General features: G+C 36.8%; 1 protein-coding gene across 1 annotated transcript in view; it reads left to right on the top strand.

Annotated features, from left to right (window-relative positions):
* Window positions 1-24938, top strand: part of CACNA1D (calcium voltage-gated channel subunit alpha1 D) — a gene marked incomplete at both ends in the record, with an annotated part of 209759 nt that extends 184821 nt beyond the window's left edge. The window contains 8 exons of the mRNA XM_082321325.1: window positions 12614-12730; window positions 14253-14620; window positions 14934-14960; window positions 15896-16045; window positions 18327-18490; window positions 22397-22518; window positions 23299-23619; window positions 24645-24938. Coding sequence (XP_082177451.1) covers window positions 12614-12730; window positions 14253-14620; window positions 14934-14960; window positions 15896-16045; window positions 18327-18490; window positions 22397-22518; window positions 23299-23619; window positions 24645-24938 — 1563 coding nt within the window. The remainder of the gene's footprint in view (window positions 1-12613; window positions 12731-14252; window positions 14621-14933; window positions 14961-15895; window positions 16046-18326; window positions 18491-22396; window positions 22519-23298; window positions 23620-24644) is intronic.
* Between the last annotated feature and the right edge of the window lie 1828 nt (window positions 24939-26766).

Below are 26766 nucleotides of genomic sequence, written 5' to 3'. Positions count from 1 at the left end.
TGGGACACTTTTGGCCCTTATTGGTCAGAAAAGTAAAATGTAATCCTGCTATTCTGTCTATAATAAGGTAAGTGCAAAATGTTATTCTCTGTGGATTACTCAAAGAGTAGCAACACTTATAAAATTTCTTAGCAAGTCTTGTTGAGACATCGCAGTGTGAAGTTGAAGTAAAATCAGATAAATGAAGTTCTGAGCTATCATTTCTGTTCTTTGTTTTGCTTTAACTGTTTAATTTCTTGTGTTCCTACAATGCTATAAGCCAGTTCTCAGAAAACTTCCTAATGTGCATTATCTTATAGTAAAGAGGTTTTTATATGGTATCATTTTTCTTCTTAATTCTCATTGTTCTTTTTCTTTTCCACTTATGATTACTGGTGAAATACTTTCAGTATTTTTTAATATTTTCAAATTCTGAACTTCACATTGAGCAATTTCTTTTATAAGAAGTAATATTAGCATACTACATTAATGTCATATACTTCTGTCTGTCTCTTAAAACAAGCTATCATATGGAAACCAGGACAATCGATTTGGCCATCTGTCTCTCAACAGGCCTGCAGCAAGCAGTCCATAGAGTATATGTGATCTAAAGAGTATATTCTGAACATTTCTGTCCAGTGATACCCTTTGTATTATGAAATTTGAAACAGGCAAATGGAAGGCTGTCCTCAAATAATTCCAGACATCATACACTGCACCATTTTTATTGGACTGGGACTTTCTGAATTTCAGTTAATGCTGAGTAGGTTCCTACAAACTATAAAGATATTTAATATTTCTGATAGCTTTTTATTCTGATGCCAAAATGTAGGAATACATTGTGAAAATCCCTTTCTAAAAGGGGAGGAATGTGTTAACCTCAGATACTGTTTTCTTTGTTAAAAATCCTGCACATTTGTACTTTGAACTAGCAGAATGATCTTTGTTGTCTTAAGTGGGTAATTTGTTTTATTCCTGTTTCCTAAGAATGTATCTGCTGGCAGCTCTGACACACATTCTGTTGCAAGTCACCGTAAGCATGAGATGCAACAGGCAGAGAAAGATTCATCACGATTCTTGCTATTGATGTGTGAGCACACGGCTTGCCAGGACAGTATGAACTACATTTGCGTATCATGAGAGAAAAGAAAATTATGGGGAATGGAAGAGATAAAAAGAAAAAGACTGTAAACAGTTGAGAGGGAAGTGAAAGACACTGGAATTTTAGGAAAGACTTTGCAGATGACTTCATTTCAGAAGCATTTGAGCAGAAGGAGCTCAAAGTTAGTTTTAAGACACAGTATTACGATTTTCCACTTGTATTTTCAAAGTTGCACTCATAACAATATAGAAACAAACACTGAGTTTCCAAATGTGGGTGTGCTCTGTTGTTTATTATCAGATCACGCTTCCTGTTCAATAACAAAGATGGAGGGCAAGATGAAACTGGAAGGAATTAGCTCTTCCTCTGTCTTTAGACAAATATTTTTCAATTCCAAACAGCTAAAAAAATGACCATGAATCTCTGCTAGGAATCTGCAAAGGCTTATGGGATTTGAGGCATGGCACTTACTTTTTTGCTGATGAAAACAATGCTCCTGTGGTAATAAAATGAGCTAGGCTGGTAGATGGGAAGATTCTTTCTTTCTTTCTCCCCTTTTTCTTGTCTTTTACTTCTGTCTTTCTAACAAATCAGTAGTAACTCAACTTGATTTACGAAATAAAAGTGGAAACGCCATTTCAAAAGAAACCTGAAACCTATGGTTGGGTAAAAGCCCAGACTTATGGGTTTTCAGTCCAGCATATAAAGGATACTATCATTCAATACTGGAAGCTACAGCAAGTCAAATTCAAAGTCAAAATGCCATGTTTGTTAGAATGATTAGTTTTATGAGGATACAGGTTTAAAACAGAGCTGGATATTTTTCTAAAAGAGATGTTCTACTTCACCAAGGAATTGATTTCTTCTGATCAATGCCCCCGAGAACAGTCCTGTGGGATGTATTATAGGGAAGTTAGTATAAATGATCACAGAGGATACTTTTGGCCTTATAATGTATAAAAATCTGATGTCTCTCCATTTTCAGCCTCTTCATTCCAAACTTGCTTTGTCCAAAGCTTAAATGCTTATAAAACTTTAATGTTTTCAAAAACCTATATTCTTAACAACTATTTTTGTCAGCATAATTTACAGGTATACCATCAAACTTGTTTTTCAACTACAGAAATTTTGTTGAATGATCTGTGAAAGGCTTGTAACTAGAAGATGAAGATGTTACTTCAGTTCTTGGAGAGCTAATTGTAGCTATTGTTCCACTTATTCTCTCAAATACTCGAAGTAAACTAATGTTTGCAGATCTCTCTGGTAAACAACGTACTAAGAAAAGCAGAAACATGCAATATCACTCTGTCTCTCATCCAAGTTCTTAGGGAAAATGTGATGACTATTATGTCAATATATGCCACACTTCCATCGTAAACACTGAAGGAACTTCATATAGCAATCACAGTGGACTTGTATCTTTATTACCCAGTTCATTCAGATGAATTTACTGTTTATTTATATATCTCCGTGTAAACTAATCATACAAACTGCACCTACATTATTGCAGCACCTGACTTTGCTTACTAAGGTATGGGTGGAACAGATTGTGAACAGAAAAAAAAGTACTAAATTAGTCAGCCTTCTCTCCTCTCTGGAGGCGAGAAATATCCTCAGCTACACCTGAGTTCCTGTCACTGAAATCTGCCAGTAAATATAGGACCTTTGTTTTTATTCTTGGCTGTATTTACCTCATCTTTTCATTGTTTTGAGAACTTTCTTTTTGAAATTAGAATCCTGCTGATTCCTATAGTTGGCCATGTCACCCTTTTCCTGGCTTCAGGCAGTAGACATCCGCTTTGAGAGAGAAGGTATGTGCTCCTTGTGACAAAACCCTTTCTGGGTTTTCATTCTCAGGATAACTGTTGAGGCTAGAAATTAATGGATGTTGCAATTTTCCCCGTTTTAAGAGAACGTAACAAATTTTTTAACATAGATCGCTCCTCTTTGCCATCCTTTATTCCTCATGTTCTCAGTGGTATTTTGTTGGGGTTTTGGTTTGGGTTTTTTTGTTTTTACTATAGTTCTGTTCAGTACTTCTGAAGATCCTGAAGGGAAAACCATGTAACTGTCAAATGGCCGAAGGCACTGCTTCTTCCAAGAGAGTTATGGCTACTTTTTTTTTTTTTTTAACTAGACCTTCGGTTATATTCTAGGATATTAAGTTGGATTCCTTGCTTTTAGCTAAAACTGTCCAAAACATTTACTTCTCATGCTGCTGTTTCTGATGGAATGACTTACGTTAACATAGGCAGAAAAATGGTGTGCAATAATTTAAGAACTTTGACATGCAAGATAAAAAGTTTTGTAGAACTGCAAAGGAAAATCTTCACAATACTACAACTGGAATTCAAGGTCATAAAAACTAATATTTTCAGCAAGAAAAGCACTTAAACCCACCCCCCCCCACCCCCCCCCCCCCGGTATGAAAGATAAGGAGTCATCTACACCATCTTTAGTTAGTTGAAGAGATTTGGATAACACAGGACAAAATTCTCTGAGCTCAGGGAAGTCCAATGAGGTTTTCCGGTGGCCTACATTAGCCACGTTAATAAGTCCTGTTTCAACAAGTGTGGGAATAAATCTGCCCTTGGAAGCCTGTGGACCCAGGAAGGCAGACTGACTAAGGAGCATGTGTAAAAATACTGTTCTTAGAAGATGTTATCTTTACAGAGACACAGAAAGAATTTAATTTCAAGATCAAGTAAAAAGATACTTTTTTTTTTTGTTAGACCAAGAAGTTTTGGCAGTAGATGTAATAATCAATGGCACCTTAATTTTACCCTTCTCCCAAATAAATGTCTTTTCTGTCATTCGCAGTTCACTAGATAAAAGCATTCTATGCGTGCAGTTATGTTGGCATCAGAATGTTTTTCCAACACTTTACAGCCAAATTACTACAGCAAAAATTTACTTTATCAAGCCTCTTATCCCACTTGAACCAGTTATTAGTGTATATTTGTCAATAAAATGCTCCTAAATTTGAAGTAACTTTTATCATCCTTTGACTTTTGAAGACTGCAAGGGAGGTACTTTTTTCTTACTTTTAAGGAATATTTTGTTATGTATTGTCACATAGTTATTGAAAAGCAGTTTTGAGTTAGGGGAGGTTCAGTGGCTTGAGGAAATAATTAACAGGGTTCTTACGCTTTCTGAATTAACTGTTTTACTTAACCCTGCTTTCTTACGTACACACCTCTTGCATCCTTAATTACTTCTAATTAAAGTTATAATGCTGACACTCTCAAATGTAATTTCAGATAATGTTTGAAAAATTTGAACTAGTGAAAAAAGTTTTCTATTGCTTTAGGTTCTTCCTTTACTATATTGTGCTATAAAACAAAACAAAAATAATCATAACTTGCAGTATGCATTAACTTCGTAGCCCTGATGATATTTATGTATCTGACATCAGTGATAAAGATGTACAGAAACAGGGAATCACACTAAGGGAATCCTCTTGGCTGCTGCTTCTCTGATGTCAAAGATGTCAGATGCAAAACATCAAGAAAAAAACAAAGAAAATAAGGTGTGTTTTTTCCCCTCCAAGGTTCTGAGAGTTTTATAGGTAATGGGGAGTTGCCCCGCCTTTCTGTCAACAAAATGAAAGCAGTTCTTTAAAGGAGTTGCACTTGCTTCTGCTTTCACTTTGAAATGAGCTGCGCTTTTCATGCAGTGCTGTTAAAACTGCTGCCTTTGCCCTTTTGAAACTGTTAAGTAAGAGGATGTTATAGTTGATCGTGATCAGTGACAAGTATTTAACAAGACTGAAAACAGTTGAAATTGATATTGAATTCTGTAATAGAAAAACTATAACAGAGCTTTAAAAACACCTGTTGTAAAGAATATTTTTTCTTCCCCTCCCATTTCTCTAAAAAGAATGAATTTCTACTTGAATTTCTCTTTCTGCAAGGTAGTGATATTTGGTCCTTAATTTGATAAAATATTTCTTAGAAATGCCTCTTTCACGATCTGGGTGGCTTTTCACAGTGTAATGGTAGTGTAACAAGCTAAACTAGAGAAAGAACAGGAAAACTGGTAGTGGTGGGTGGGCAGACATTTACTTCGGTAAGAGACTTTATTCAACCGTGTCCAGCATTTGATCAGACTCTTCCAGGCACTGTAGTGTGAGGAGTGGCTTCGTCTGCCTCTCAGGTGACAGTGTAGAAGCTGTGAAATCAGCAGCTTCTGAATTACCACTAGAATAAGTACGGAATACATTTTTTTTGTCATTATGACTTTAGGAGTTTTAACACATGAAACTGTGAAAATCTCATCCTTTGCCTGAATTTCATTTGTTGCATGACACCAAAACTTGCGTACTATGTCAAGAGAATGTCACTGGCAGCCCCCTCACCATTTTGGAGCCAGAACCTCAACCCACCTGGAATACAGAAAACAGTTTCTTCTGATACGGGGTTTGAGAAATGTTTGGGAGAGAGAAGAAACAATAAAAGTTTGCGCTGAGTTAGGAGATAGGAACAGACCTCCCTGCAAAACTAGATTTGCTTTGTGAATGCCAGAGCATGCAGCAGGCAGGGATTCCCCTTCTTCCTCCACAATAACTGCATTCAGGGTGATTTTTATTCTGTATAGCTCAGTTTTTCCTCAAGGATGCAGCATTTGCTGTTAGCCTCACAGAGGCTGCTGTTTGGGTACATGTAATCAGAGAAGAGAAAGCACTCTAGAAAGAGAAGTGGGTCTCAGGAGGTACCTGCTCAGGCTATTCAGTAAAGTCTTTTTGCCATGAAGTTTCAAATTCCTCCTCACTCAGAAAAGGACACTTCAAATTACAACTAACAGCAGTCTGTCTAAGCTTGCATATTGTCACCAAAAACATCTTTAGAAGTGAAATAACAATATTCCTTGGAATTACAACAGTCTGTCCTCTGCAGACCCAGGGGTTTTCACTCCTCGTGAAGGGAAGAAAAGCAAGTGGTTCTGAAATGATAGGTGATCAGTTCACATTAACTATTTACTAATCATTTTTGTGGTGTTATATATGCTCCTAGGACATGAGAAAAAAAAGTCCTTAGGGCTCCCAGTGCCTTTCTTATGCTATTGACTGATACTTAAGCAGTGAGAACAAATATATTTTCTGGGTAAAAGCAGAACAAAATTATATTTGTAGCAGTAGTTTAGGAGATGCTTTTTTTAGTGATGGAAATTTGTATTGAGCCAAACAGAGTCACATTGCTAGTAAAATAAATGTTAAGTGAAGCATGAACAAGTTTAATTACTTTTGTCTAGTACTTAGAGTAAATGAATTAATTCTACATTATTTTTCCTAGGAAAAATGCTTACTTGAAACTAGGTAACGTTTGCATCTATATTTCACATTTATTTACATGCAACCCTCTTTGTTAACACATACAAATAAAAGATATTTCCCTTCACATCACAAGTACACACAAAAGCACTGATTTGTTGAGCTGAGCTTGATTTTGGGAACGTGGTTCAGATTAAACTAATTATGCTTTTTTCTCTCTGCAAATTTTATAAGTAATACCAACCCTGCAGTAAACAGTAAGAGAAAAAAAAACTCTAGTAGGCATCAGCTGAGGGGTTAATATGTTGCTCAAGTTCAATTTAATTGTGCTTCCATGTTCATGTTGTGTTCACGGAAAGGCTTAGCTTGAAGGGAGCCTGGGTTTGGCTGAAAGCACAGAGCTTTTGTGTAGTTGTAGAGCACAGCACTCAGCTTCAGCGTTAGAAGATGGGCTCCATCAAGATGAATAACACTGGGGAATCAAGACTTGACTACTATGTCTCTTATGTTCACTGCTATAGCGTAGGTCTATTCAGCTATTTTTCTGCATGCTTATTTTCTTATTTTAGTAGTTCTTGCATTGTATTCTGTTCATACTAACCTCAATCTATTTTTATGTCAGAGTGTCAGCGTAGCTTTGGGGTTTTTTGTTCTTTTTAGTTTTCTCTGCTGTAAAATAAGCAGGTAGTAAAAACATGTTCATTCTCTACAAAGGTAATGGTTTATATGAACGTTTTCAGAGTCATAGGCTTTCAGTGTTCTGAAGCTCTGAAGACCTAAGTATTTAGAATTCATGTTTATGCTGTATTTCAGATCCAGTGAGTTTATATAGCAATATACTTTAAATATCCATCATCATTCTAAAATCCATGAAGCAAAGCTTACAAGTGTCTCTTCCATTTCCTGGTATCACTGTAAGATGCCCCAAAAGAGGGAGCATTGTGTATTTTACATGATTAGAAATAGTGTAGGTGATAGTGATTCTTATTATTTATATAAGGGTATTGTGCTTGTACTTCTTAAACTAAGCTTAAACTGCATCTACATGTAGGTGGTACCATACCTCAAAATGGATGTGGGCTGAATTTAGATATAAGCAAAATTATCTTTTCGTAGTTCCAGTATTTATAAGCATTTAAATGTTTTTCTAAATGTTATGACTCTGGAGTCTTGCATTATACACAAATTTCTTAATGTAAGACGTATATCTAAAATGGTGTTACTGTTTTATGCATACTGTAGATGTGGAAAATTGATTTAAAATCTATTTGGCATTTGTTAAATGTAGTCTTTTTAAAATGTTTAACTGTTTAATGGTTTAATGTTTAACTTTTAAATGTTTTGATGTTTTGGTGTGAGGTGCTTTTCAAGCATCTTTAAGCTTATTTCTCTCTAAATGATCAATTCAGAAATACAGTTATTAGTCATACGACATTTTTTCTCACTGAGGGACTCCTGCAGCTCTATTATTTCAGCATTTGAAAGCACATGTGTGTCATCTCAATGCTGTGTCAGAGACAGGGGCATCATTAATTGTCTCTTGAGATGCTATTTAGGACACAGCACTGGTGTATTAGTGCCTTGTGCCATCTTGAAAACACTGCAGGTGCTATTATGCCTCATAAAGCACAGCTGCACAGAATTATCATGTTAATTTGAAGTCATCTTGTGCATTTACAGGAAAGCCTGTTTAAAGACGTGCTTGGGTTTATTATGTAATTATGCTGTTCAGTGCACTGTGTGTCACTGGTTTGCTAACTCACCACTGGACTGATATGTCTCATCTTTCTCATGCCTACAAGGAAAAAATTAAGCAAGGAAGGCATCAAAAATTAAATTTTGGAGAGAAAGTGTCTGAATAAGAAATAACTTCTTTTGCAAACTTCTAGTGAAATCTCTAGAATAGAATTAGAGGCAATCAAACATAGTAGCATTAATCTCTTTTCTTCCTCTACTTCAAAGAAACAACAACAAAATAGAAAAACCTAGTAGAAACAACAGATGTCCTCTTGCAGAACAGCATGAATAATTCAGTGATGCAGTTTTGATCAATGTTATCCCAATAGAACTGGTGCCTAAACATCTCTTGCATGTTTTATCTGTTCTGTTAGACACTTTCATCTTCCGGTGTCTTTGATGAAAACAAAATTTGCTAAAAGGTAAAGGGTAAGTGCACATAAACACTAACAACAACGTGAGTGAAAAAAAAAAAAGTATTTTTTCCAGTTACAGGTACATTAGCAAAGGCATTTGTGTATAGCAAATAATAATACTCTGTGTTGGAAAGTTAAGAGATGAACAGAACTGAACAATTTTGTGTTCTGCAATATACTGGGGTTATTAAACACATTTTCTTAGAAATGTGATCCACCTGACTGATTTAACAGCCTTGTGAACCAGGCAGGTTTTCAGTCTGGTGAGCTGAGATGGATATTAGATGTATAAGTGATGGCAGAACTAGCCCCTTGCTTCTTGAAAGGATGTGAACTGTATTTTGGTCCTCAAAAAACAGGAAATAAATCAGTATTTATTACTCAAATTTCCACTTAGGGAAAAAAATTTAAAGGTGTTTTTCACTGCTGAAATGGCATAAAATAATCTTGAAGCTTCCTTTAAGGAAAGGTGAATTCTCTGGACATAAGAAAATCTTCAAGGATTAAGAATCTGCCATAAAAATAAGGATATAAGGGAGACTAGAGAGAGAGTGACTTTTCCAGTAATTTTTGTCAACCAAAGGAAATGTTATAAAAGTTCTTATATTGGTCTTCAGTGTCTACTCGTCGTTCTGTTGGGGGAAAGTAAAGAGGATTTACCTGTGATTTCCTTCCCTCGGCATCTCTGATAAGCCACGCTCAAAGACTGTGAGGAAGTGATTTCTGTATAACACTCAGATTTGACTTTTTTTTTTGAAAGTCATTATAGCATAATGCTTCAGAAATGTGGCTAGTCTTGAATCATTATGTGTAATAACAACAAAAGGTCTTATGAAGTTCTACATAGGGAAATAATTGCCTCCTAAGGACTTAAGCAGTTGTAGTGAAAAAGAAACAAGGATGCCTCTGGCAAATGTAGATAAATCACTATCCAGGCTCTCTTTTGGAAAAGTCCCATCTACTCAGGTTTTTTCCTAACAGAAGAAATTATCTAAAATTTAAATGTAGCAGTTTTTAGAACTTCACAAATGGAGGACAATGTATACTCCCATTGCCCTCTTGTGCATTATGTCTCTAGGGTTCTTGCTGCGTAGACTAAAATGGGCAATGTTATGTAGGGAAATGTGTATCAGAAGGACCCTTCTCCCTTGTAAACTAATGGAGAGATGTGGGGAAGGTTGGCTTGATTTTTGTGTGTGCTCTTTTAAGAAATCTTTGATTTGGTTCTGAAGTGCTTGAAGGTAAAGTCAAATGTTTTATCAGTCTCCATGCTACCTCTGCGATCTTCACAGAAGACATTAAATGTGGTTCAGAGGAGGGGTTTTCCTACTGACATATAGGTACCAATTCCTGCATTTTTACATCAGCCCCACTTCAGTGGTAGCTGACTGATCTAATGAAGGATTGTCTTATCAGTAAGAGCTCAGCATGAGAATTTGTCTCGCTATGCGGCACTCTCCTGTCATAAAAATTGTTCTTAGAATACTTTTAGATTACACCAGGTAAAATGAGGCAGTACATGGGAGTCAGTCATTTTAATGATAGAGTTCACAAAGGTAGTTCTGTTAGAGCAAATAGACTGAGGAATATTTTAATTCTGCAGGCAGGTCTTGCTTGTAGAACCTGTGGCTTCCATACTGGCTTTGAGTGAATAAAGCTGATCGGTTTAGTTTAACTAACATATACTTTTACATATGGTGATCCAGATTTTAGTCTTCTGCTGTTGACTGTGTCATTGCAAGAGGTCTGTTACACGAAAATGAGTATTGCTGAAAAGAGATGAGATAATAAAAGCTGCCTGCTTTCTTCCTTGAGTAAAGGAGTAATTCACAAGAAGCAAACCAGAAGGTAGTTCGAAATGCAATCAGAATTGAACTACTATTGAATATGTTGCTGCCAAACACATGGCTTTTCTCAGCTTTTAGGCATATATTTGTGGGACTTTGTCACAATTTGGCAGACAGGAATATAACCTATCAGTTTTTACCAGGGTTAAAATCTGTAATACTGCTGTCAGAGTGTTGTGTTCACAGAAAGGCTTAGCTTGCAGGGAGCCTGGGTTTGACTGAAAGCACAGAGCTTTTGTGTAGTTGCAGAGCGCTGGACTCAGCTTCAGCGTTAGAAGATGGGCTCCATGAAGGTGAATAACACTGGGGAATTGAGACTTGACTACCGTGTCTCTTATGTTCACTGCTATAGCATGGGTCTATTCAGCTATTTTTCTGCATGCTTCTTTTCTTATTTTAGTAGTTCTTACATTGTATTCTGTTCATACTAACCTCAGTTTATTTTTATGTCAGAGTGTCAGCGTAGCTTTGGGGTTTTTTGTTCTTTTTAGTTTTCTTTGCTATTAAATAAGCAGATAGTGAGTGTGAAATGCAAGTGACTATTCTTGCTAATGATTGAATAATAATAATAGTGCTAAATATATGTGCCAAACTGTAACTCTGCTAAATAAATACTGCCTTTACCTCTGCTAAATAAATAGAAGCCTTTGGTCTTCTACTTTGCAATCTGTATTTTAAAGTGTTAATTTTACTTCCCTTTAGCACCTTACAAAATGATGACATTAGCAACCTTGCTAAGGTCTTGACTATGCAATTAGCATAAGAAGTAGGAGAAAGCACAATGTATTCATGAAACGTATATTGTATATTAACTCACTGGTAAATGATTTTTAGAGCCTTGTTCAATTATAGCATAACTCTCATAGTTCATCCCTGAGGAAGAAAATATAATTGCCAAATACATGTAGGTAATGTGATTAGTCAAGCGCCATTTTCAGGAAGTCAAATGCTGGTATGAGTGCCTATAGTAAATCTGCACTGTTAGGTACAAAGCTTTTTGGTTCATCCCTTTCCAGGTTCTGGTTCCCCACACTGCATAAATGCCATTTTGCTCCTCAGCAAACCAACTCTTCCCGTTTTCAGCTGAAACCTGACTGCAATGCTGTGGTGTACTCCAGGGAACATGTGTGATAGGCAGCATGAATGGGACCAAGCCACGTTTGGTGCCCTCCAAGGTCCTTCAGCTCCTTCTGGAGCTGTGAAACGCACAAAATTCTCTACACATCTTCATGCCACCCCAGGGCGAGTAACCTACAATGTCATGCCATAGAAATACAGCTCTGATGGGCTGGGACAGCCCTTACCTGCATCAAAAAATGCAGAAAAATAATAAATCAGGCTTTTAGATCATAATCAAGAATTGAGCCAAGTGCTGCGCGTGATTATTAGTAGTGTAAGTGTAGTGTTAGTAAAGGGCTAAACAAACAAATCTTTGATTTCTTCTGAACCTGAGGAGATTAAAAAAAAAAGAGTTGAGAAGAACAAGATTGTGATTTTTGCTTCAGACCATGACAGCCAAAGTTAAAACAGGAAAAATATCTCCATTTTGAAGTAAGTAAGGCCTATACAAAAGCACTGAATTCTTGGTCTGAATATGATGTCTGTTTCCTCTCTAATGTGCAGGTCTGTCCTTGGCAGTTTCAGCATTATCCCTTTTCCTAAAGGCTGCTTGTGGTAGCACGCTTGAGAGGAATATGAACCGATATACGCCAAGGTCCATGCTACTGTAGCTAGATGGTTTTCTGTCCTAAACTAAAGCTTTAAATCAAATATCTGCCTATCACAGTGCAGTGCAGATGAGCTGGAATTATTTCACTGCTTTCTTTTCCATCTGAGCTCTGCTAAAACTGCTGTTGCTATACCAAAGATCTCCTTGTGTTTCCTTTTGTACACAAGCTGCAAACATGTTTTTTTTAACATTAAATATACATCTCATTGAAATGCATTTTACTATAGTTCTTGCTGATTACTTATACTTTATTATAAGATTAATTTTATTTCCATAGGGTTCCATAAACATCAGTGGTCTTTTAGTCAGGATCTACACTGTGATATTAAAGACATGATCACCTCAGCCGGGTTGTACTGGAATATAAGCCTTTTATTAATAACAGTAAAGAGACATATAGTAGGATGCATCCTCTATGGATGTCAGGATACAAAAACTTGTTAACTGTCCTTTAAAATAAATTTACACATCTGTAATTAAAGAACAAAAAAGAATTTGCATTCCTAATATATTATGATATTGTCATTGATTTAGGCAGGACTAAGGACACTTCATGATATTGGCCCTGAAATACGCCGAGCTATATCCTGTGACTTGCAAGATGATGAACCAGAGGAAAACAATCCAGAGGAGGAGGAAGATGTTTATAAAGTAATGTCAGAACACAGCTACGTGAATTGTTTTATCATATAATATGAGATTCAAGAATGAGCTTATCCCTGAATATGGAATAATAATAATTAAACTCCCCCTCAAACCAGAACAACATAAATATTTTATAAATAAGTGTATTTCTTATATATCTGTAAAAATGGTATTACTGGGACACTTGCATCTCATCGTAAATTTAGGAAGCAGTTCCTGCAGGGTGATTCTCCTGCCCCTCATTCTTTCTCATTAATTCTTGTTTTTTTCTTAAGCTAATCCTAAGAAAAGGTATGAACCTTGCCTTCTCAAGTTTTGACAGTGGCAAGGTTAAACTGGAAGTGTCTTAACTTCTGCAGTGGTAGACAGGAAGAAGGGAATGAAATTCTACGCAGCCAAAACACAACAGACCCAGAGCTGCGTATTTTAAAATGAATACCTGGAATTACACAGAAGTCAACTAAATATAAACGCCATTTCCAATTTCCTGTGAGGGATATCAGTAAGAACCAATCAGAAAAAAGGATTATTTTTCTCTTTTACGCTGTAGTTATTCAGTCTAATGGTGAACACATAAAGTTGGTATTATAATCAGGAGTGATCCGCAAACCATTTGTCAGCCAGCAAGAAAACTTAATTTTTCACGAGCATTTCAGAAGAAGCAGATGTAAAAGCATGCTTCTGCAGTGATGATGTCAGAAGCCCCATAGCCTGCTATTGTCCTTCGCAAAAAAGGAGGATGTGGCACTGGAGACAGTGCCACAGCTACCATCAGTAGATGCATTTCTCTGCCAACCATCATTACGTCCTGTCTTCCCTAGATTGAGCTTCAAGACAGACTGCTGTCATCCAAGACCCACACCTGGCTAGACAGGGAGGCTACATAATCTGGGTCAGATGTAAAAGAGAGCTGCATGTCATAGTCATAACTTAGCACTTCATTCTCTCTGTCACCATCCATTACACTCTTCAGGGCTGATGAAGAGTTACTACTCTTTCTTGTACCCCTGCAAGAAGAAAGAATGGAAGCACTGAAGCTTAATGTTACCTACTTGAGATATGCTTGCAAGCTGTTGCATGGCACTCCATCCTGTCTGAGTGACGCCTGTTGCAAACCGATGCTCTGGGAGAATAGGAGAGAATTCCACCAAAGTGTTCTCAAAAATTAAGCAGACACGTCCCTTTCTGAGGAAGTTGGTGCATGTTCATGTATGGGAATCTAGGCTTCTCCTGCGTAATAAAATGTGGAGAAATCTGGATGTCACATTTAGTTGTATGGAAAAAGAATAATGATCACATCATAATGTTGATTTGACTCTGAAATACAAATGTGGTCATTATCACAATCGCATCTCTATCACTTCAGGAGATCCCATCTGAAGCATCATAAAATTAGAAAGAAAAATCACAGATTATTTGAATTGCTACTTTTGTATGCATGTAGGAAAGAAAAGTAAGTTATCACTGTCAAAAATACGTTGTGTTAAGGTATCTGATGTAATTTTTTCTTTCTCTTCCCCTAAAACAGAGGAATGGTGCCCTCTTTGGCAACCATATAAACCATATTAGCAGTGACAGACGAGATTCATTTCAACAGATCAACACCACACACCGTCCCTTACATGTTCAGCGGCCTTCAATTCCATCTGCAAGTGATACTGAGAAAAATATATATCCTCAGGCAGGAAATTCTGTATACCACAACCATCATAATCACAACTCAGTAGGAAAGCACGTTCCAAACTCAACAAATGCCAATCTCAATAATGCCAACGTGTCCAAAGTTGTTCACGGAAAACACACAAATTTTGGAAATCATGAGCATAGATCTGAAAACAGTTACCGTTCATACTCCAGAACTGATCATGAGAAGCATAGAAGGCCAAGCAGTAGGAGGTAAACTTACAAATATGTATTTGCTTTTAAATAAATTTATGTATTATAAATACACGATAAGAAAACTTATGCTACATGAAACTAATTTGTATATTTAGCTTCATTTCTGTTGGTTACTGATATATGAAACGTATTTAAAATACAGCTCTGATGTATGGAAGATGTATATAACTTTAATAAGGTTTGAAAGTAGTAGTTTTCTTTAAAGTGAAATTATTAGTTACAGCACAGACATTGTAATCACCAATGAATTTTTCTAAACTACCTGATTTTAAAATACCTTTCTCCTTATTTTCACGGCTCACCTGGATAGAACCCGCTACTATGAAACATATATTAGGTGAGTTGATGTTGTTCTGTCATAATTGAAGAGAACAAAGTAGGGGGTTTTTTTCTGTTTTCTTTTTTCTGCTTTTTTTTTCTTTTTTCTTTTTTTCTTTTTCTTCAGTATAATTTTCAAAATTAACTGTATGACAATGCATATGCTGAATAACTTAAGTGATGATTTCTAGGTCAAATTTTCCACTGCCTGTTCTAAAAGGATAAACTTCTGGTAAAGTTCAAAATTATTCAAGCCCTTTTAAAAGTCCAGGCAGATTTGTGCAGTTTTCAACAGACAAAAGATCACACCTGATGGTAGCCCTTGTTTAAAATTGACTTGCAAAGACTGGAAAAAACACTGGGTTTAGCTTTGATAAATATTAATATGTACAGTTCCATTTAGAGGGGACCCAAAATCTTTCCTGGTGTTATTTCGGGATATGTTCTGAGACAGCTTTTAAAAATAGGATATATTGTGTTATTTGAAGTGCATTGCTAAATGTACATTCAGTGCTAGTTTTTAATGTCCAGATTTGCACATCCATTTCCGATTTTTCTTGGAACACCTCAGTAAGTGCTCCTTAATATTTTAACCACGTGGCAAACTTCAGACATTTGAGAGAGGCTGTGTTTCTTCAAAGTACACTGAATTATATTTTGTAAAAACGGCTTAAATGTATTTGACTTCACTGAGCATCCCCATATTAATTATTTTCCTATTTGTACCGTAAGGAAATACAGGGAGGTCATCTGTAAGAAACAGATAAAATAGTCATGTTCTGAACTGCAGTTCTACACGCTTTCCTGTAACACCACATTCTGACAACAAGAGAGTTTTTAATGCTTGTCTCTGTTTTTCTTGGAAGCACATTAAAAAAATGTGTATAAAATATACAATATATCATTTATATAAATAAAATATAAAAAAAATAAGTATTTTTTTGCTGCTTACAGATCTGACTCTGGTGATGGGCGTCGACCTACTATTTGCCGCGAAGAACGTGAAGTTCAAGACTATTGCAATGATGATCATTATTTGGGAGAGCAGGAATATTTTAGTGGAGAAGAATATTATGAGGAAGACAGTATGTTGTCAGGAAGCAGGTGAGAATATTTGTTAAACTGGGAAAAATGTTTCAATAAATTAGGTACATATCTGTAAAGGCTTCACTAAGCACACTTATACTGGAAATTCTCTAATGAAGTTAATACTCCACAACTGCTGGCAAGTGAAATGGTGAATAGGAATAGTGTGTGTACCAAACATCTTGGTATTTGGCATCATTTGCTGACTCCAGCAAAACTTCTGTACCAAATTCAAAGGAAAGCACAAAGTTCCTTTGAACTGAGTATAAACTAGACAGTGCATAACCAAAGAAACATTTAATTTATAAATAAAATTTCACATACAATGGAAGAGGGATCAAGCTCAGATAGAGAAACTTTTAGAAATGGTTTTGTTCTTTTAGTTTAACTTAAAAAGAAAGGTGAAACTGGTAAACTATGGACTAAGATTATAAAGTAGTACTAGCTGGACTAATAAAGAATTGGACAACTTCCTTTTGAAAGTTCTCATTGTACCTCTTTATTAATAATCCTTCTCTTGGCAACATTTTTGGTCTCCTTAGTACAAACACTTAACACTGTCTTAGTTCTCCTGGCTTTTATTTGTTTGGAATAGGTGGTTTTTTAAGTTTTATTCATAAGCTTTATGGAAATGCTATCAATTGAATTTTAGTCAACCACTAGCATTTCTTACAAATCTGTATTACTGCATAATGTCCAAATCTGCATTAATCTGAGGCTCCTTACTGTAACTGCAGAGTTCTAGTTTTGTAACCTCTTTCCTCTCAGTTTTCTAACTAATTTCTGTTTTCTCCAGCCAAAACTTGGAATAGTATCCTAGTTAATTATACTGTTCCAGTCCAGGAGGGTTTTTCCAAGGCCCAGTAGTGTTTTTTAACAACTCTTGCCTGATCCTGTGTATTTAATTCCCATGATCTTTGTATTCAATATCATAATTTCAGATTTAAGAGGAAAAGGCCTCGATTTAATCTTGGTAAATTTAAACTTTTCTCTGAAACTTTATTTCACGCAGTTTCTTCAGAAATGGACTGGGGTGGGTTTTTCTAACTTTAGAACAGTGGCTCCCAAGTTCATTCGGCTTTGAGCAATAGCAAATTAGTTTGATTTGAGCACTGTGCCATTTGCTTCAGGCAGTGATGGCTTCAGCAACAGGGCAGGTCCTAACTTTGCATTCAGACCGCTCCTGTACATAAATACCAGGCTTCCAGTTGTTCAGGCAATGATTGGGTGCTGCTTTGGGAGGAAGTCCTAATATTCCTGATTTAGCCTTTAAAATGTGAGATTGTTCCAGTGTTTCCTGAGTATCAACGTCCCATGAACAGAACCTATATTTGGTAATACTGAAAGGCCTCCTATTTAAAAAAAAATAAATGCACCTTTTTTCCAAATATCTCATGATTTTTTTAATTCCATAATATTCACCTTCTCATTATGACATAGGAAGGCATATGCATTTACAAGATCATGAGTAGATTGTGTTCATCTTCCTTACAACAGCTACGTTTCCCTTCTGCTGAATAAATTCAATAACTTCTCAAAAATATCCTCCACTTCTGTCAATAAATTTTTATTTTGAAGTCCAGCCCAGAAGTAGAGGAATTTATTGCCATTTTATCTTAGATCCATAAGTGCATATGCATAAGTGCCAGACATGCTTAATTCTCTTCCTCCTCCTCCTCCTATGCTGCCTTTCTTTGCCATCTGAATTCTGGCAAGATTGGCACCCTAATCTGCATCTTGTTCGTTTGCATAGAAGCTAAGATTTGCATGAAAGCTAAATTTTACAGAATTCTCAGGTCACTAATTTTTTGATATGATAATTACAGTCAAGTAACACCCTTACAAGATTTGATTTTCAACAAGAGAAGTATCCAGAAAGTAAAAGGCTTAATTCTATTCTCTGAGTTTCTGTGCTCCACACATTACTAAGGGCTCACAAGAGAGCATGGCAGGAGTAGAACAGAGGTTTTGGGGTTTTTTTTTAAGCAGTGTACAACTGAGGTCCTACTTTTTAGCCTGTACTGGTAAGAATAACTTCATTGAAAATATAATTTGATAAAAATTTCACCTGAGAACTTACTATGTAAATATACTAGTACAAAAGTGTATGCTCGGTATCTCAAAATCAGTTTGCATACAGAAACTGGATTTTTAAATTGGGTCGTGTAATTATATAATGTAATGTTTGGTTATCTTGCTGGAGAAAGAGTAGAGTTGAAAATCTTCTAGAAGAAATCTAATAGATCAATTTACAGAAACTGACTGAAATAACATTTTCTTTATTGTATTTTAAATGCAGGCATATATATAATTACCACTGTAGATATCACTGCCATGACTCAGATTTTGAGAGACCAAAAGGTTACCATCACCCACATGGTTTTTTTGAGGAAGATGATTCCCAGATCTGTTATGATACAAAAAGATCTCCTAGGAGACGGCTGCTACCTCCAACACCAACACGTAAGTACATTAAGAACAATTTGTTTGCAAATCCAGAATTATTTAAATGCGTTCAGACATGCTCCAGTTTAAAAGGGCTTCTTTTTAACTTGGATTTCAAACATGACATTTCTTGATTACTGTTGCTAGTGGATTATTGTGTGTGGCAGAAATATCTATCCATCTTGAGAGATTGCTCAGAGAATCTATGGATCCTAGCTTACAAGTCAGTCTTTCTACTGTCTCTTTCCTTAGTCATCTAACAATACAAAAATAACCAATTTAATTGCCAGTTGTAACTTGACTTGATAAATTAAGAAAGAGCAAGGTAGAATGCAGCAGTAGTTTGCTTTGAAACTTTGATCAGAGGGTTTCAATCCGTGCGCCCTTTATTCACACGCACAGATGTGCAGTGTTGCCATGGGACGGTGCCGTTGACTCTCCCGTGACTCACCTGCTGGCACATGCCCTGTCTCTTTAAGACGTGCTGCTTAATGACATTGTAATGAGTTCCGTTTCCATCTTTACCTAGTCCTGTTTTAGTAAACACTAGAGTCTGAAGTAGGATAATTTTCAGGAAAAAGAGAAGCAAGAGTGAGCTTAATGGTGCTTTGGTTTCGGGTTTTTTTTCCTTGCTTTTGAAGTGCCTTTAGCTTTTTAACGTGAGTTTCTCAAATCCCTGTGAAAAATAAAAGTGTTATCCTGAGCTAAGCATCTTATTTCAGATTCACGTTGGTACTTCATTCTGCCATCTCAGGAACAATGCTTAATATTCTGTGTTTCTTCTGAGGGAGAAAATGTTTCAATTTATAGATTGACTTAGTATTGTCAACTGATTTTTTTACCTGTTTCTTTAATTTTCATTTACTCTCCTCCTTAGATCTTTCCCTTGGTTTCCCCTTATCTCAAGCACAATATTGTTTTATCTGCATTTCTAAAAGCTCTTGTGCTTCTTATCTTGTAATTTTGTTTTTGTGTGTTCCAGGCCATACTGCAGAGATTAGCAGTGCTAATCCTTTGGTGAAACTAGGCACAGACTCAAAGCTCTTGGATTTTGGTCTTTGATCTCTGACACTTCACAGAGAGGAAGCACTTGGGGTTGTGAAGTGTAAAATAAACCACTTTCCAAGGCTAAAATAAAGAGGCTGGGTTGGTGCACATGAAACAACATTCAGCTCCATGCAACCCCATAGTGTCCCTAAGGGTACCCTTACGCATGGTGTGGTCAGCACGGCCAGGTCTGGTACATCTGTCTTTGGATGATGCCATCTAACCAGTGCCATCCAGACAAGACGATACAGGATCAGTTCTAGAAGAGTCTCCACGTTTTGTCTGCTCTAAGGTGGATTGGCTTTCTAGCAAAACCAGCGTTGTCTTTCATTCTGATGATGCTAGCAGCCAGAGTCACAGTCCATTTGTCTGTGGAAGTACAACTGTAAGGACCCTGTGGGTAGGAAAATGGGTTTCAGTCCTTTCCTGTCTCAGGCACCCTAAAGAAAATGCAGGTATAGATTTGAAAAATAAAAGTGTTTCGAGACAAGTGTTGTGGGATCATTATACAATGCCTGAAGTACTGTCTCAGACTGTTTAAAGCTACAGAAAGCTGTAGTAAAGGGCAGCAGCAAAATATATTATTATATAATAAAGGAAACATTCTTTAGCAATACTGTCAGTGCTGGATCCTCACTTGTGGCACTCAGCCCCTTACGACAAGATTAGTAATGCTCTCTGCTATTTGGCTTTCTGACCTTAAGGGGCACAGATGGAAAAAGCAGAAAGAATATGAGTCTTGCACTATAGAGGGTAAATAACTCAGATGAAAGCTAGTGAAGCGTACAGAAAGCTGCTAGCTCTCTTCCAGTAGCAGAAGGAAAAGACATCAGACAAAGGGGAGACCGTGAAAGGAGACTACTGTACATCGTTCTACAAGCTTTTCTGATAGCAGAGGAATTTTAAGCCGTAGAAAGAGATGGATGCTTTATGTATCCTTTCCATGCATCGCAGGAGAACGACCTTCTTATCCTCTGGGGCCTTCCCATGGAAGCGTTGAGAAGGGAGGGTTGAAGGCTTCCTGTGACTGTAGCCTTTGGGCTTCGTTTAACTTTTCTGATAAAGTTTTGATGACAGTATTAAGCAGACATTTCTTTAGAAGCAGCTTATGCTTTTTATCTCACATACAAGAGCCTAGATAAATGTACTAGATAAGAGGGTATTTGATATCCTAGGATAAGAGGACCTAGTTCTGATCTAAGTTGCATAAGGGTAATGTAGGAATTAAAGTCCTTTGACTTACACCAGTACAATGTCACAAGAGCAGCCAGGCCACCTGCCATAACCATATATTTAATCTTCAAGAACACAGTTGAGAAATTTTAAAGGCTCAGTATCTCAGCAGATTTTAAAAGAAGCTCAAACCTATTATTTGTAACTAGAGTATGGGCTGTGTGACCTGGAGAGGAAGCCTTGATGTTCTCATGTAAAGAAAGAAAAAAGAGAAAGAAAAAAAACGAACCTGCAACATTGCACTAAACAGCTTCTGCTTGCATCTGGATTCAGTCCAAGTTAATGTAACATACAGTGCCTTGGCTGAGTACTGTAGTCAGTGAATTGAGCTCTGTGTCAAGCTGTCTAGAGGTTTTTATACCAAACTCATCACCACGGTATTTGAGCAACTTCCAGAAGTGCACTGGGAAATGATTAAAATGTTCTTTCAGACTCTCTCCTGGGGAGAAGCATGTGCAAAACAGTGTCTTTTTTTGGATGAGGGGCCTTTTTGGTTTGTTTTTTATTCATTTTGGGATTGGGACATTTAGCATTTGTTAGGATCAGGAGCTAAGGTTTACATTCCTGTATTTGGATTTACCATAGAAAGAATGGACAGAGACACAAAGTTTGCATTAAGTGGACTGAATCACCTCCTGGAGGTGTCTGTTTTAGTCCAATGGCTCTTTAAGGAACCTTGATTGTTAGTATTGAGCATTAAGTGCCTGGTGATAACTATGAGGAATCCTAAGTTTATAGCACTTAACTCTTCAATACTGTTCACAAAATTGTTGCTGTTGGAAAAAAAACACACCAAGAATAGTTTCAGTAATTTTCAGGAGAGCACAGTTTTGTGTCAGTGCTTTGTACAGTCAGGCTCTTTGCAGTTTTCCACTATGACGCTCACAGCTGTGAGGACGTATCTGGATTCCAGCTGCTGTTCAGCACCCAGATTTTCTTCACACCACAGCTAACACAGAGGAATGATTCCCACGCGCTGCTTCCCATCGTTCCCTAGGCTTTCACCAAGACCAGCTGAAACATTTCCACATCAGCTAAACATCGTGATCCAGTTCAGATTTCTACTTTTTCCTTTCTAGCATTTACATGAGCAATAACAGCATACATAACAGCAGAGACCATGGCTTATCATTGTCACAACTAACAGAATAAACATCAGGAACTGATAACATGAGTCAGCTTCGACTTGCATATGGTTTTTCGTATTACACATTGCTTCCAAGGAACTGGGGATTTGGTATTTTCTTTGGGAAGTCTGGTTCATTAGAATGAAGAGTTTAAAACCATGGGGAAGAAAGAAGAAACTCTTCTTTGTAACTATTCACAGCAGTTTACAGCAAAACTCTGAAGTTAAGTGCCTGAACCAGTCTGCTGCATAACACAAGCTTGCTTTGTGAAACATAGCTGCTTCAAATTCTGTCATGTTAGGCTGCTCGTATGGTCTCTACCTAGGACTGCATTTGCTCATATAATGAATCCGTCCTTTATCTTATGACCAGCTGCTTGGTTCTGTTAGCACAACGTATTTCTTACTGGGGGATATATTTTTATTTATGTCACAGTTGACTCACACCGGAATTCTGGAAATAATAGACTTTGAGGAAAAGTGTTTTATTTTCCTAATGAATTATGGTTTCCCTGTAGCAAATAGACGATCTTCCTTTAACTTCGAATGCCTCCGCCGACAAAGTAGTCAAGATGACATACCGCTCTCTCCCAATTTCCACCACCGCACTGCTTTACCCCTTCACCTAATGCAACAGCAGGTAAACACAAAATCTTATTTAACTTATAAGGAATTACATTTTTACAGCTTCTATATTGTACCTCTGACTTTCATGGTTGTTTGAAACAGTACTAACGTATTACATAGTTTGCCTGCGCACGGCTTCTAGGCCAGTGTAGGCTTGTAGTTGCTAGACATGAGGCTTCTCACACATCGACCTTCTACAAAACATTGAAAATGAGTAGTTTGCCCCTATGACTTTTTAAGTGTCCGCAAAGAGTCGGGGTGCCCTAAGGAATTTTGGCCAGGACTGCGTGATACAGCAACTGTCGATTAATCTTTGCCTATGCAGTTACTCAGCTCCATTTGTGAGAATTTGCAAGTACAACACACGCATCTTCTGAGGCTCGGTGCCCAGCTCTGACGTGGTCCCGGGAAGATGGCAGATTCCGTAGTTTAGAGACACTATCCAGAATGCTTGGAAAATGCTGACAGCTTCCTGCCCTGTCCCTACAGGACAGAAGGAATGTTTCTACACTTTGCTTTCTTTGTTTAATATATTGTATAAGCAATTATGTTTCGTCATTAATGCTAATACCAAGGTTTTGTGATCCGAGTAATAATAGAAAAAATACCATTTTATCCTGTCAATTTACCAGTTTCAGTCCTGTTCCTCCTTTACATGACTATTAGACATCAGAAAATGTTAACTTTGCATAGCGGCTGCCTGACCAATTGGTTTGAACTAACTGCTGAAATGAGAAATGAGTATGACTGAGCATTTGAAATCACTAACTTCTAAAATTCTTCTCCTTGCCAGGTCATGGCAGTTGCAGGTCTGGATTCCAGCAAAGCTCATAAACATTCACCAAGTCGTTCAACGCGTTCCTGGGCTACCCCACCTGCAACCCCTCCCAACAGGGACCATACTCCGTATTACACACCTCTAATCCAGGTTGATAGGGCTGAATCTACAGAACATATGAATGGTAGCCTGCCTTCCTTGCACAGGAGCTCTTGGTACACAGATGACCCTGATATTTCCTACCGAACATTTACACCAGCCAATTTAACTGTACCTAATGACTTTAGGCATAAACATAGTGACAAGCAGAGGAGTGCAGACAGTTTGGTAGAAGCGGTAAGTATTCCAGAAACCTCTGAAGTAGTCAAGAGTGTCTGTCTGTTCAGTTTTCGTGTTAACTTTAAAAAGCGTATCATTCAGTCCACATTCTCTCTCTGAAAATGTGGTATTTTTGGTTTCAAAGCCCAAAACTGGTTTTAGGTAAAGACAGGGGAACTTATTTGTAGTTGTCATGTAGTGAAGGATTTCTGCTGAATCCAAATCTTAACATTAGTGTGTCAGAGAACTGGAGAGATTTGAAAGAGATTTGAAATTTAAGTTTTCTAGATGAGGATCAGTTATGAAGTTTCCGTCCACAATGGCTGATAGGGAAGAGATGATGCATATGCCTGTTCTCTCTGTGGTTTCTATAGAAATACATCACCATTTTTGCAGTAATCTGAATAAAAGAACAAGAGCTCTATCAATCAGTGTACTAAATGCAGAGGTTAATAACAACTACAAGGATTGATTTGTAGGTGTACTAAAGAATGTTAAGAACTCCCTTTTATATTAAAAAAAGATTTGAAGATAAAGAGTTTATGAATCATAATTACTGTTCTTGCTTCTATCTGTCACTTCCTTTCCATTGCTATGAGCTGAACAATATACTTTGTTAAATTTTATTTGCAAATGGGACTTCAGCATCTTTCGTCCATGTACTCTAAAGTACTGAGAATGTACCTAGAATTCCGTTTCAGGCAGTTCTAATTGCACCACCTGTGATATATTAACTGTTGTCTTTAGTATGTCAGCCCAATGATTGATGTTTATCAAAGACTGCTCCCAAATTTCTAAATGTTCTAAATGCCAGATGTATTGCATTATAGTTACATTATCCCATAACTGATACAGTGTGGTTTGGAGCCTTTTGATTGTTGGTTTGATTTGGTTGTTCTTTACACGTGCGGTTTTGCTGCGGGTTGCTGTAGTGAGTCAGCCTGGGGACTCTAGTATTTTCTACAAATGAAAAACGTTGTTATGACCTGTCTGTTCTTCTGTATTTCCACTGTATATCTCATTCTCTCCCCTCCATCTGCCAGGTACTTATATCTGAAGGCCTAGGAAGGTACGCAAAGGACCCTAAATTTGTTTCAGCTACAAAACACGAGATTGCTGATGCATGTGACATGACTATTGATGAGATGGAAAGTGCAGCAAGTAATCTTCTCAATGGAAATATCAGCAATGGGACCAATGGGGATATGTTTCCCATTTTAAGCAGACAAGATTATGAACTTCAAGATTTTGGTCCCGGCTACAGTGATGAAGAACCAGAAACGGGACGATATGAGGAAGACTTAGCTGATGAAATGATATGCATTACAAGCTTATAGTATTTAGCAAGGAAAATGATTCTAATAACAGAAAAAGTGCCTCATAGTTTAAAGATGCTAGGCACTAGCTGGAGTGAATAACCAATCAAGTTTTGTACAAGTGATGTCACACCTCAAGGAAGCCATAACTAATAAATTGATTATCTCCAGGTTGCCGAAATGTGATCAGAGCTGCAGTACGTCAAGCCTCCTCCCACAGAATCTTCAGTTCCTCTGCAGGAATAAGGTTATTTTGAAACCAAGCAGATTGTGACAATCAGTTTTTTGAGGGCTAGAGCAGGATTCTGAGGTGTAATATCTTGCCTATCTTTCAACCTTGTTGAGCAGGATTTTGTCAATGAAAATGTCTGTGTAAGTCCAGCACAAAATTGCGTGGGAAATAGCAACATGAGATGAGTGATGACAGCCAATAATGTCATTACCTCAGTACTCAATAGCATATCAGCTACCCGTTGCATATCCATTCTAACATTGTTTTCAAACTTGCCTCCTGATTTCTTTTCTTAATGCTCTTCTAAAATACAGTTTGTCATGCTCTACCTGTTAGAGATCATTGGAAAAAGAAGTTATATAAAGAATAATCTTGTCATATGTAACACCAGTTTACATAGGAAAATATCATTCAGATAGTCTGTTTTATGACTATCACGTTAAGGGCAAAATATACTGGAATAATTGCATTCTTACTAATGCACTTGCAACCAGGTTATAGTAGAATTAGATAAGATAGTTTGCTAAAAATTATATAGTAGAAATTATTGTAAATGAATTGTAATATACAATGATTTGTATTTGTAAAGAGATGTTCTATATTTTGTAATTATTGTACCGTAATTGAACTGCAGCAATATTTATGGACCCTAATTATTGTAACTCTCCACAGAATTCTAGATAGAAGTATTTTTACTTGGAATATATAGATCTATAGCATAAATATTTAACTAGAGCCACCTCTCAGTGTAAAGCTCTTTTTGGGATAAAGTGTCAAGTTTGAACTTGGCAACAAAACAGATTTTTTTTTTTTTTTTTAATAATTGAGTCAAATTAATCTCTCTGCATAAGGGATGCACAGTTGACTATTTACAGTCTTATACTTGGAAAGGTAAAAGATTTAAAGTTATTTTAACTTTTTTGATTGAAAAATAAGCTCTGATTTTATTTTTTTATTAATCCCATGCTAAAAATAAATATTAAAGTCATTTAAAAATTGACAAGTTCTTGCCAGGGTATTACTGGTCATGAGACAATTAGTTTTGACAAAGTATATTACCTACATGCCCTACTTCGATAGGAAGCATCTTGGGCAGAAAATATTTCACAGGCAAATGAAAATGCTTTACTTCAGTACTACTTACTCTGCTTGGAAAGACAAGAAATACGATAAAATGGTTCTTCACAGAACCAAAAACCTTGATATAAGAAGTATCCTATTTTATTGCCTCTACCTTTCTGTTGTTCTATGTGTACTATTTCAAAGATTTATTTTTATGCAATCAAGAGAGGGCTTAGATATTGTTCACAATGCAGTAAAACCCTGAAATGACTTTGAGGCTGAAATGTCCTTGGAGGAAAATCAAAAACCACTGAAAGCTACTGTCTATTTTGTTAGCACTGGATAACAATGACTTGTTCTAACAAGTTATCTTATCAGGTTTTACCTGTAGTTCATATGCTAGATAGCAATCCAGTTCACATTTTTACAAATGTGATGTTTAAAACATGTCAATAAATATTTTGTACATAATGACAGTTTCCTATGAATAGCTTACAGACTTCCTCTGAAATCATTCTTATTTCAAATGCCAGGATACGAACTTAAAGATTTGTA

Source organism: Platalea leucorodia (assembly GCF_965183815.1).
Source record: "Platalea leucorodia genome assembly, chromosome: 9".
Lineage (NCBI taxonomy): Eukaryota > Metazoa > Chordata > Aves > Pelecaniformes > Threskiornithidae > Platalea > Platalea leucorodia.
The sequence above is the reverse complement of the archived record's forward strand: the minus strand, read 5'-3'. Positions and strand labels throughout refer to the sequence as shown.